Raw genomic sequence first — 12,572 nt, forward strand, 5'->3', positions numbered from 1 at the left:
TGCAGCCATCTTCTCTGTTTACCACAAATCTATCTCCCACCTGTGTCCTGGGTGTCACCCATTCCCATGTATTGGAATGGAATACACACTTTTTCCCTGGAATCGCACATCCTGCTTATCTAGTTCTGCAAAGTATTAGGTGCAAACTGGCAAGAGCCAAAGCTTGGGGATCCCGTAAGGAAAGAGTTAATGCCAACCATGTAAAGCGATAAAAATAAGAAACTGGAATTACATAGGGTGGCTACGTACCACTTGTTATTGTACAAAGCAATAGAACCAGGACAGGAATGTGGCTTGCTCCCCCTTATCATCTAATACTGTGTGCAGTTCTGGTCCCCACATTACAGAAGGGATGTAGAGGCACTGGAGAGGGTGCAAAGGAGATTCACAAGGATGATCCCAGAACTGAGAGGTTATATCTATCAGGAAAGGCTGAACATGCTTGGGACTCTTTTCTCTTGAAAAGAGGAGGGTAAGGGGTGACCTGATAGAGGTCTTTAAAATTATGAAAGGTTTTGATAGGGTAAACGTAGGGAAGGTGTTTCCACTTGTGGGGGAGACCAAAACCAGGGGCCATCAATATAAAATAGTCCCAAATAGATCAAATAGGGAAGTTAGAAGAAATTTCTTCACACAGAGAGTAGTGGGAATGTGGAACATCCTGAACCACAAGGAGTTGTTGAGGCAAATAGCATAAATGTATTTAAGGGAAATCTAGATAGGTACATGAGGGAAAAAGGAATAGAAGGTTTATGCTTGAAGGCTTAGTTGAGGAAGGGCAGGAGGAGGTTCATGTGGAGCATAAACACCGGCATAGACCAGTTGGGCCGAATATAATAACATAATAATAATAATCCTTGCATTTGATATAGCGCTTTTCAAGCCTTCTAGACGTCTAAAAGCGCTTCACAGAATATACTGTAAAGTGAATTGACTGTATATTTGTGGGCGAAACGCGCCCTGTTTCTGTGCTGTATATTCTAATGTATCTGCAGGTTTGGACTATTCCTGTGGTGGGAACATTGCTAACCCATGCGCAAATGTGATTGAGATTTTGAGTATAATTGAGGGTGTTTTAGCTGTGTTAGTGAGATGCAGATCAGACAACTTCCTGCTGCACTCCTAGGGATAGATAAAGGATCAATACTGAATTCTCTAATAACCTGATCATTCCCATTCTTGTGGTAGTCGGTCTCTGCTCTTTGTCTAATCGTTGACTGTGGAACCATAAGAAAGGAAATAATTGTTTAACATCCAAATTGTGTGCACACTACTTTATAATTAAAGTAAAGTTTCCTTACAAAGTTTCCTTATTGACGTGTGTGTTGGGGTATTGCTGAAGTTTAACCAGTTAAAACCATGTAGCTTTCCAATGAAAGCATTGTCTGGCAAGCTTTCTCACTGCTTGTCCAGCTAGGACTATTCTGTTAATAAGGGCTATGAATTGCAGGGTTAACAGGAGCAGAGTAGGAAGAATCCTTATCCCTAGTGACTGGTCTACCCTTCCAAGTCCTGCTGATGAGCCAGTCTGGGCTGTGCCCTGGAGTACTACGGACACTCTGTTGGAATCAGAAATATGTTATTGCTTAAAATATTATTGTGCGTGGGTTGGAATTGCTTGTTTATTAGCTATTTAGTGGAATGACAATCTTGATAATAAATTGGTTGTGTGATCAGGAGAAAGTTGTTTATCACATGCCAGTGCCTATTGAAATGGTTTGTAGACACTTATAAGGCTAATCAGATTCAGCTAAACTCTAGAGTTTATGTCTAAGGGTGACATATGTTACGGGGAAGTTGGTACTCATTTAGGTAAATTGTGAGGAGAAAATTATAGTATGTGTACCTTGAAGAGTTAAATTGGTTCAGAAGTCAGAAATGTGTTTAGAACAATTGCACAAGGAGGATCCCAGCTTGTTTAGAGCAGCCTGTAAACAGCTATCAGGTAGGTGAGGACTGGTGGTAAGGGCTCTGGGACGCTATCCTGCATGAAGGGCGCTATATAATTGCAAGTTGTTATTGTTGCTGTGTGTATAACACTGTCAGGGCACACTGTTTGTGTATAACTCTCAGTGTTGGTGAGGTCAGTTACACAGGCTTACTTTAAACGATTCCAGCTTTTATTGTAATTATATACAAAAACAATGGTTTCACTGTAATGGCCCTCCCCTCCCCCGCCACCCGCTCCACAAACTGTACAGTGCTGTTTCCCCATCAACAATGTACAGTATCCATCACTTTAACACTTAAACACACGCCGAGTGGGAAAATCTTGATCCAGCCTCCAGCCTGAGACCATGGGCACATCGTCCACCTGAGATTTTCAGGGCTTTGCTGGCGTCGTGCTGTGCTGGGGGTGGGGGGGCTGTGGTCAAAGCCGGGGGGGCAGTTATGCTTTGGGCAGTGTGTACTTGCCTTTCTTGTACCAGGACTCATTCAGACAGGCAGCAAAACAGAAGAAGGAGGTCAGGATCATCCCATAGATCTGCGGAGAGATACACAACCCAGTCTGGAGTCATCACCAGAGTAATCATCATCATTACAACCAGAGTAATAATCATGATAACCTGAGTACAATCAGCATAATCAGAACAGTAAGAGTATTATTCAGAATTGGTGGTTAATGCCAGCCAGTCATTGGGGCTGGCAATTTGGATATATTCACGCTCTCATCACTGAGCGCCCTACCTCCCCCACCGTGTGTATGTGTGAGAGATTCCCCCCCGCCCCATGTTCACAGCTGGTTAGCAAGTTGTAGGATATTTAGCCAATTATTATTATTAATGATCCTTACATTTGGTACCTTTCACATCAGGAGGACATCTCAAAGTGCCTCACAGGTGTTTTACGCCTTGGGACGTCCTTGGGATGTCCTTTCAGCGCCTTGGGACGTCCTCCCGACATGAAAGGCTCTATACAAATGTAATCTTGTTATTATTGTTGTTGCTGTTTGCGTTTCGCCCACAAAATACACATTCAATCCACTTTACAGTATATTCTGCGAAGCACTTTGAGATAACTCAACCATGTGATAATGCGCTGTATCAAATGCAAGGGTTATTGTCTCTGACAATGTGGCACTCCTCCATCACTGAACTGGGGCGTCAGCCGAGACCAGGGGTCTCCAACCGGTCTTGGGCTTTCAGTGCGATCACTGGCCGGGACTATGTGAGTTCCAAGTCCTTAACAGAGGGCTTCAATCCCCAGCTTCTGACTCAGAGGCAAGAGTGTGAGAGCCTGAGCTGGGCTGACATTGACAGTAGCTGTGGTTACCGTGGTGATCCCGATCCACAGGGTCAGGCTTCTGAGAATCACCATGAGGCTGTTGATCAGCTCCTCCAGCGCCCGCAGACAGTCCTGGTGAGGGGAGGGTGGGTTAAACATAGGGTCAGAAGGTATTGCGCTCCCATCCGCTCCGTCTGTACCCCGGACACCGTGCCGCCTGTACCCGGGACACCGTGCCGCCTGTACTCCGGACACACCGTGCCACCTGTACCCCGGATTGAACACCAATTCCTTACCTTTTGAGGCTCACCCACGAAAGCCGCACCTTCTGTGAAGCAGGTCTCATTCTCCACGATACTGTACAGGCTGAACACTGAGGTTTTCCCGCAGCATGAAAACTACAGGAGCAGAGAGAGATGATAGGAGAGAGAGGAGAGAGAGAATAGCACTCTCCTGCTTCACTACCGCAGCACCTTACAAATCATACTCCACCAGTCAATCACTTAGCCTGTTGGCCAAGACAGTGGGGAAACCTAGTTCCCTTTTCAAATAGAGTCGCAGGAATTTTAATGGCCACCTGCACAGGACCTGGGCTTAACATCTCATCTGAGGAATTCAGGTTGAATTCAGGAACATTTAGCCAGATTCCGCCAGACGGATCCAAAATCGATTTCAAACTCTGGCTCTGTAACAATTGATTATAATTTGGAATGGTCTGAAGTGTTGGAGCGAAAACCAGAGAGACGTCAGACTGACACTGGAGTAGGGATCATTGAGTGCGCGGTGTGTGTGTGTGTGTGTGGATGGGGTGGAGGGCAGTACTTACAGTTGAGTGAAGTGATGTCAAGTGGTGTTTTGATGGGCTGGACGTGTTCCTCATGTAATCTTCATAAAGGAAATCATAGACATCTTTAACAGCATTCTCCACCTGAAGAGAGAAAGAGAGAGAGAGAGAGAGAGAGAGAGGGTGGGAGACGGAGAGAGAGAGACACAAAAAGAGAGATATAGAGGAGAGAGAGAGAGCTCACCATGTACAGTACATCGTTGACCTAAGACATTCCCCAGATAGCCAATGCTCACCTTTATACTGCCTTAATGTGGAGACACCAACCGTGTACAGGAAATGTACTGCCACCCACAGCCCTCTTCGCCCCACTCTACCAGCCCCCTCTACACTCCCCCTACCAGCCCCAGCCCCCTCAGCCCTCCCCCACAGCCATCACCATCCTCCCCCTGCAGCCCCTTCCCCCCACAGCCCCTTCCCCCCCCCCATAGCCCCTTCCATCCTCCCCCAGCCCCCTCCGCCGTCTCCCCTAGCTCTTCCTCCCTCTCCCCCAGCCCCCTTCTCCCTCTGCCTAGCCCCCTCCTCCTTCTCCCCCAGCCCCCTCCACCCCCTCCAGCCTCCAGGCCCCTCCACTCTCCCACCCCCTCTGTCCTTCCCCCTGTCCCACCACAAGGATCAGAACTGTTACACCCAGAAACTTACCAGCTCCTTAGACGTGTATCTCCAATATATCAACTGCACTACCCCACAGAACTGGAGAGCAAAACAGAAGAAAACCTGGGGGAGAGACAGGGAGAGTGTGTTTGTGTGAGGGAGTGAGACAGAGAGTGTGAGACAGGGAGAGTGTGTATGAGAGAACGTGGGACAGAGAGATAGGGAATTACGTTTCTGTGATAGAGAATGAAACAGAGAGGGTGAGAGACAGGCAGAGTTTGAGAGAGCGAGTAACAAAGTGTGCGAGAGAGTGAGACAGAGAAAGTCAGTGAGAGACAGAGTGTGTGAGTGAGAAAGACAGAGATAGAGTGAGAGAGAGAGAAAGAAGGTAAGAGATAGAGTCAGAGAGTGTGTGAGTGAGAAAGACAGAGAGAGTGAGTGAGAAAAGGAGCGAGGTAAACTGAGGCAAAGAGTGCAAGAGTAACAGAGAGGTCGAGAGGTTGAGAAAGTGAGTGAGAGACAGTTTTGTTTCTCACATGAGAGACAGGTGTCTAACACATGTGGAAACCCATCACCATGCTTGAGCGTATCCAAACCAAGCTGAGATTTCAATGCATCCCACCTACACATCGAAATCCCACAGATAGATTATTGAAATGGAATGCGCGCTCTCTCCCTGGAGGGACGCACCCTGTTTACCCAATTCCGGAAAGTATTAGGTGCAGGTTGGTAAGAGCCAAGACTTGGGGAGCCCGGAGTGTGGATTGGGGTAACTGCTGGAGTCTAACCAGCTAAAACCGCACAGCCTACCATGGATATTGCTATCTGGAAAGCTTTCCTGCTGCTTGTCCACCCTATCCATTAGAGCTTTGGTTAACAGGAGCTGAGTGGGATGACTTCCTCCCCCACCATCAGCAATAGGGCCTTCTGTCTTTCTGCCCCACTCTCTAGAACTCTCTTGACTTTGCCCCCTCCCTTAGCTCCTTCAAAGCCCATCTCAAGAGCTTCCTCTTTGACCGCGCATTCGGTCACCCTCCCCACCCCGCCCCACCCCTGTCCTCCACCCCTCCTGATCGCAACCCACAGCTTGGGTGCAAATCCTTGTTTGTCCAGTGCCTTCAGAGGTCTTCCCGACGTGAAACGCGCCGTGTAAATGTAAATTGATGTTGTTGAGTTTGAGAGATGCAGCCTCTGTCCCAGGGCAAGGCCAGTCACTGCATCTCTGGAAGCTAAAATATAAAATGTGTTCATGAGGCGCCCTGTGCGGGGGTGCCAGCAGCAGAGTGTGGATGGGTGCTGGCACCGTGCCCCGGGCTGTGATCTCAGAGTGGCAGCATCACACTGCTGCACTGTACCATTGTGTGAGTGGTGACTGGCAGGGTCAGGCTCGGAGCATGGACACAGACTGCAGCCCTCTGTCATCCCCTGGCGGCTACTGGCTTCACTGCAGTAGGAGCCGGAGGCAGTGGGTGTTTGCCACTGCCTAGCACGCTGTGTTAGTGAGTCACTGAGCCCGGCCATGTCGCCCTCTGCCACTCACTGCCAGCACTCAGTGACACAGGAGATGTTTGTGTTTAACAGTAATGGAGATCGCACAGTCTCTCAATTCAGGCAGATCAAAGCCTGAGGCGGGAACAGTGTGATACAGAGAGACAGAGAGAGAGAGAGAGACAAGGAGAAAGAGAGAGACATGAGGGGAGAGAGAGAGAGATGGAGAGATAGATAGAGAGATGTGGAGCGAGAGAGACGGAGAGGTAGATAGGGAGACATGAGCAGAGAGAGAGAGACACGGTGAGCCAGAGAGACACGGGGAGAAATGCACACACACACTGGGAGAGAGAGAGATGGGCATAGACACACAGTCAGGGTGAACAGTGCTCTGTCCCACACGATACTCACAATACCAAGCAAATATTCCGACTCCTTCAGGGTACCGACCGCACACAGCAGCCCCACCAGGATTAGGAATGCGCTGGCCGAGATACAACTGTACACACCTGTAACACAAAGTCACACACCTCTGTACAACACAATTACTCACCTGTATACAACACAGTCACTCACCTGTATACAACACAGTCACATGTTTATAACACACAGTCATGCACTGTACACACCTGTAACACAGTCACACACAGTCACAGGTGTGACACATTCACACACTTGTACACACCGGTTACGCAGTCACACCCCTGTTACAACAGTCAGACACCTGTACACATCTGTAACACACAGTCAGACACCTGTAACACACAGCCACACAGGTGTTACACACCTGTAACACAACAGAATTACACACATTGTTCACACAGTCCTCTATACATGCACAAGATGTGTGCTATGAGCTGACTGGAAGCTGGCTTGTGAGAGCCCCAACCAAATTGGCGGATCGCTTTTCCGGGGGTAATAATTGCTTCAAAAAATAATACCACTAATAAATTGGTCACTTCAATCCACGACTGTTTGTGGAACACTGCTGCGTGCAATTGGCTGCCACAAAATACAGTCAATTCACTTTACAGTGTATTCTGTGAAGCACTTTGAGACATGATAAGGCGCTATATCAAATGCAAGGATGCAAAGATTATTATTATCACCCCCTCACCATGGTCTCACAGTAGTGGACACTCACTCAGGAAAGCCTCGTGCTTGCTGTGACAGGCTGATTAACCTGTAATCTCCCCAAGACAGATAGCCACCCATCCACCCAGACAGACAGACAGACAGACAGGTCTCTGCTAGTGCTCACCTCCTGGCTGACACCCCTCGCTCTCCCCCCACATGTGAGAGTCATTTTACTCCAGCATCAATTTTATTCCATTAAAGGTATTCAGTTCACAACCTCTCCTCTCCCCCCACACAGCTCTGTGCGTGTGTGTAATTCAATAACTCAGCACAGGTTTGCATAGGAGTTCTGACGAAAGGTCAGTCATTGACCTGAAACGTTAACTCGCTTTCCTCTCTCGATAGATGCTGCTTGACCTGCTGAGTATTCCCAGCCATTTCGGTTTTATTTCCTGATTTCCAGCATCTGCAGTATTTTGCCTCAGGCTTGTATATACTGCGCACCAGACACTGGGCACAGCGAGACTCGGCCAGGGCAATGTGGGACAGATGTCTGTCTGTCCTTCCCCCACTCCACCCTGTATTTTCCCCTCAAATAGAATCTAATTTCTTTATTATATAATCTAAGACACTGGCCCAGAGGCTGTGATCACCGGGAGGCCAGGATCTGCTTCACTGCAACCCTAGTATTACAGTGTGACAGGGTGTGGAGACAAGTGACAGAGGCCTCGGCTGGGGAGGTGGGGAGTGAGGAATAAACAGCCTAACCGGCCTGCGGCAGTGGGGGGGAGGTGCACTTCCTATCACGGACAGCTCAGGGTTATCAGCAGGCAGCTGCTGGATTAGCATAACTCACTTCCTGCTCTGCGCCGCTCGCGCTCAACCCACTTCTCCACAGCTCCTGCGATCCTGAGCCCTAACCCAGGACTCGGGATAGCAGAGGGATCACGTTTGGTACAGCGCCTCTCACATTAGGAGGACGTTCCAAATCGCTTCGCACGATTTACTGTAAAGTCCCACAATACAGCTCCCCCCAGCACTGCACTGGAGTGTCGGTTTAGCCTGAAGTCAAAATCCCAAACTGGGGCTTGAACTCACAACCTTTCATCTCCGAGGTGAGAGTGCTGTTGCCTGAGCCAGGCTGACACAGCGGAAGGGAAATGGAGAGTCGGTGACTCTGGATAGCCTGGATGAAGCAAACAGCCTGTTCGAGTTGTGAGGAAACTGTTTCCTGTAGCATAGTCCACTGCAGTTATCAGGGCACAGTCAGGGCTGTGGAGAGGGGCCCCTTGGATTCACAGGGACAATACGTTTTTTAGCCAGCAAAACAAAACCAGATAGAGTTCGATGCATCCCACCTACCCATGGAAATTCTCATGTATGTGTGTGAAACCCACCACCTGCTCCCTGGAACCCATCCCTACACCCCACTCCTATCCTTAAAAAACCCTCCCTGGACCCTTCGACCGTGCTTTCAATTTCCCCGCTTCCCCCCCTGCCCTCTCCGCTTCCCTCCCAGCCCTCCCCGCTTCCCCCCCGGCCCTCCCCGCTTCCCCCACTGCCTTCACCCTTCCCCCACCCCGACCCTCAGCTCGGGTTCGTAACTCTGTCTGTCCAGCGCTTTGGGATGTCCTCCCAACGTGAAAGGCGCTAAACAAATGTCATAATATTAATAATCCTTGCATTTGACATAGCGCTTTTCATGTCTTCTAGACGTCTCAAAGCGTTTCACAGACTATACTGTAAAGTGAATCGACTGTATACTTGTGGGCGAAATGTAATTTTGTTGTTCTTGTTGAATGTGTCCAATAGCTGTGGAATGAGCGACCAAATTTTAACTGGGGGATTGTTGACCAGGACATCGGAAAACAGAAACTCCCTTCTCTTTTCTAACAGTGCCACGGGATCTTTAAAGTCCACCTGGACAGGCAGACGGGACCTCGGTTTAATGTCTCATCCGAAGGCTGACCCTTCCTACAACACAGCACACCCACAGTAATGCGCTGAAGAATCATCTTAGACTGTGAGCTCAAAACCCCCATGAGATGTGGGGTTTGAACTCACAATCTTCTGACTCAGAGGTGAGCGTGTGAGTGAGTGAGCCAGACTGACACTGTGATATTACAGTGCTCTGTGGTTACTCACCTAAGTCGTGAATGGCTGGGTATTTGTTGTATTCTATGTTCACGTTGCGGATGGCGCTGAACTCGGTGCTGAAGGAGATCCACAAGGAGACCACGACCAGACTAACGCCCAGACTCTGTGACAGAGGAGAGCGATGAGGTGAGTGTGGGGGGGGCTTCAGCTGCTAACTCCAGAGACCACCACCAACATAATAAATAATAATATAATAGTGCCATACCTCAGCATTTACATCAGCAGTCACACAACTGCCCCCAATTTGCATTATTTCTTAACAGGATTCATGATTAGAACTCAATCCCGCTCCACCACAAAACTACACACTGTTCACCCCCCCTTCCCCGGCTCCAATTGGGATTGAGGACTAGTTTAGGTCCTTGCGACCATTTCTCTGACTAATTCCTGGAGACGTCTGTGAAATGAACCATCTAAATGTATCTTTTAACATATACCGAGGATATTAATACATCACGTTCCTGAAATAGTTAGTACATGAAAGAAAAATGCAGTGTAGTCATCGGGCAATGTGTTCACACAGGACTCTAAACACAGTCACTTCACTGGACAACACTTCCCTGTGAAGCACTTTGACACATTTCAACGCGATAGGGGAGCAGTACAACAGGTGTCTGACATGCGAGGAAACCCAGCACTGTGCATCAGTCTCCAAACCAAACTACCGAGGTCTCCCACGTGTCTGGTTTCCCTGTGGCTGAATGCACAATCTCTCACCTCATCCCAGAGAATACTAGGCGGTGGTTGGCAAGAGCCAAGGCTTGGGGAGACTCCAGAGTGTTCAACGGGGAGTTTAACCAACGTTAAAGATCTCATGGCGCTGTTCGAAAAGAGAAGCGAGTTCCTCTCTCCCTGTGTCCTGGCCAACAACTTCAAGCTAAAACTAAAGCTTCTCGTTGACAGCACTGTCTGGCGAGCTTGCCCGCTGCTTGGGCAGCTAGGACTTGCCTCCCTGCTAGGGCTTTGGCTTGGAGGGTGAACGGGAGCTGAATGGACCCAGTCTGCTCCTCCGAGACCCGTCCACAAGTCAGCGGTTTCTTGCAGGTTCTTTTGAGATCTCATAATTAAGCAGCGTTCCAAAAACAGCCGTGGAGCGAGCGGCCAATTTTATTTGGGAGGACTGTTGGCCGGGACTCCCGGGGAGAGAAACTTCCGTGTCTTTTCCTATAAGCCATGGGACCTTTAACATCCACCTGAAGAGGGCAAATGGGGCGAAGGGTCAACATCTCATCCAAAGGATCTAACTCCTTAACCCCCCCCCCCCGACCCCCACACTCCCCACACCCACCCCACTCCCCCCCACCCCCCCCACCCCCACACCCACCCCACACCCCCCACCCCCACACACACCCACCCCACACCCCCCACCCCCACACACACCCCACCCCACCCCCCCACCCCCCCCACCCCAGCACTGTATGGGGTGTTAGCCACTGTACACCCAAATAATGGTCATTAAACATCTCACAAACTTCAAACTTCCGCGGAACATTAAACACATTAAACCTTCTGCAACTTCCCGCACAGAGGCAGGAGAATAACTGCGTGAAACACGGGCAGTGACTCGCGATGGTTTGTCGGTAATCACCCGTTTCCTCCCGAGACATGACGCCCACCGGCAGCTCCCGGTGTCTCCCGGTGAGGCCGTGTCCTGATGCACTTACCGACACCCCGGCGCTGGTGCCCAGCAGTTGGCACTTAGTGGCTGTGAGCAAACTGCAGCTCCTCATGGCTACTGCTCACTGCGCTTTGTGGAGTGACTCAGCCCGAGGTCACTCTGTCAGTCTGTCCGTCCCTCCCTCTCAGCCCACCCACCCCCGGCCCGGCACCCACCCCACCCACCCCGGCACCCCACCCCCGGCACCCCACCCCAGCCTGTCACCCCACCCCAGCCTGGCTCCGCACCCCACCCCGGCACCCCACCCCAGCCTGGCTCCGCACCCCAGCCTGGCACCCCACCCTGCACCCCCACTCTGTCACCCCACCCCACCCGTCACCCCCACCCTGGCACCCCAAACCAGCCTGTCACCCCCACCCCCAGCCTGTCACCCCAACCAGTCACCCCCACCCAGCCTGGCACCCCGCCCCACCCTGTCACCCCACCCCAGCCTGTCACCCCACCCCAGCCTGGCTCCGCACCCCAGCCTGGCACCCCCACCCTGGCACCCCCACTCTGTCACCCCACCCCACCCTGTCACCCCACCCTGGCACCCCAAACCAGCCTGTCACCCCCACCCCCAGCCTGTCACCCCAACCAGTCACCCCACCCCAGCCTGGCACCCCGCCCCACCCTGTCACCCCACCCCAGCCTGTCACCCACCCCAGCCTGGCTCCGCACCCCAGCCTGGCACCCCCACCCCAGCCTGGCACCCCCCCCCCCACCCCAGCCTGGCTCCGCACCCCAGCCTGTCACCCCCACCCTGTCACCCCACCCACCCTGGCACCCCACCCCAGCCTGTCACCCCCACCCTGGCACCCCAAACCAGCCTGGCACCCCCAACCCCAGCCTGTCACCCCCAACCAGTCACCCCCACCCCAGCCTGGCACCCCGCCCCACCCTGTCAACCCACCCCAGCCTGTCATCCCCAGCCCATCCTGTCATCCCACCCCAGCCTGTCACCCCCCCCAGCCCAACCTGTCACCCCATCCCACCCAGCCTGTCACCCCCAACCCAGCCTGTCACCCCACCCAGCCCAACCTGTCACCCCCAACCCAACCTGTCACCCCCATCCCAGCCCAGCTTGTCACCCCAGCCCAGCCCGTCACCCCCCCCAGCCTGTCACCCCCAGCCCAGCCTGTCACCCCCCAGCCCAGCCTGTCACCCCCAGCCCAGCCTGTCACCCCCCAGCCCAGCCTGTCACCCCCAGCCCAGCCTGTCACCCCAGCCCAGCCTGTCACCCCCAGCCCAGCCTGTCACCCCCCAGCCCAGCCTGTCACCCCCAGCCCAGCCTGTCACCCCCAGCCCAGCCTGCACCCCCAGCCCAGCCTGTCACCCACAACCCAGCCTGTCACCCCCAGCCCAGCCTGTCACCCCCAGCCCAGCCTGTCACCCCCAGCCCAGCCTGTCACCCCCAGCCCAGCCTGTCACCCCCAGCCCAACCTGTCACCCCCAGCCCAGCCTGTCACCCCAGCCCAGCCTGTCACCCCCAGCCCAACCTGTCACCCCAGCCCAGCCTGTCACCCCCCA

The 12,572-nt window shown here is 52.1% G+C and overlaps 1 protein-coding gene across 2 annotated transcripts; it reads right to left on the reverse strand.

The window, feature by feature from the left end:
• Nucleotides 1-2,098: 2,098 nt before the first annotated feature.
• Nucleotides 2,099-11,198, reverse strand: LOC121850334 (tetraspanin-32-like). 2 transcript variants are annotated; one of them, XM_042341531.1, is made up of 8 exons: nt 11,050-11,198; nt 9,374-9,488; nt 6,563-6,660; nt 4,712-4,786; nt 4,052-4,153; nt 3,522-3,623; nt 3,274-3,357; nt 2,099-2,485 (listed from the first exon to the last, which is right to left on the reverse strand). In XM_042341531.1, the coding sequence occupies exons 1-8, from the start codon at nt 11,113-11,115 to the stop codon at nt 2,390-2,392; spliced, it is 738 nt and encodes a 245-aa protein (XP_042197465.1). In that variant the 5' UTR covers nt 11,116-11,198; the 3' UTR covers nt 2,099-2,389. The 2 variants fall into 2 exon arrangements, with proteins under 2 accessions (XP_042197465.1, XP_042197464.1); XM_042341530.1 differs by lacking the exon at nt 11,050-11,198 and adding an exon at nt 10,103-10,509.
• Between the last annotated feature and the right edge of the window lie 1,374 nt (nt 11,199-12,572).

This window comes from Callorhinchus milii, unplaced genomic scaffold (genome assembly GCF_018977255.1).
Source record: "Callorhinchus milii isolate IMCB2004 unplaced genomic scaffold, IMCB_Cmil_1.0 Scaffold17, whole genome shotgun sequence".
NCBI classification, from domain to species: domain Eukaryota; kingdom Metazoa; phylum Chordata; class Chondrichthyes; order Chimaeriformes; family Callorhinchidae; genus Callorhinchus; species Callorhinchus milii.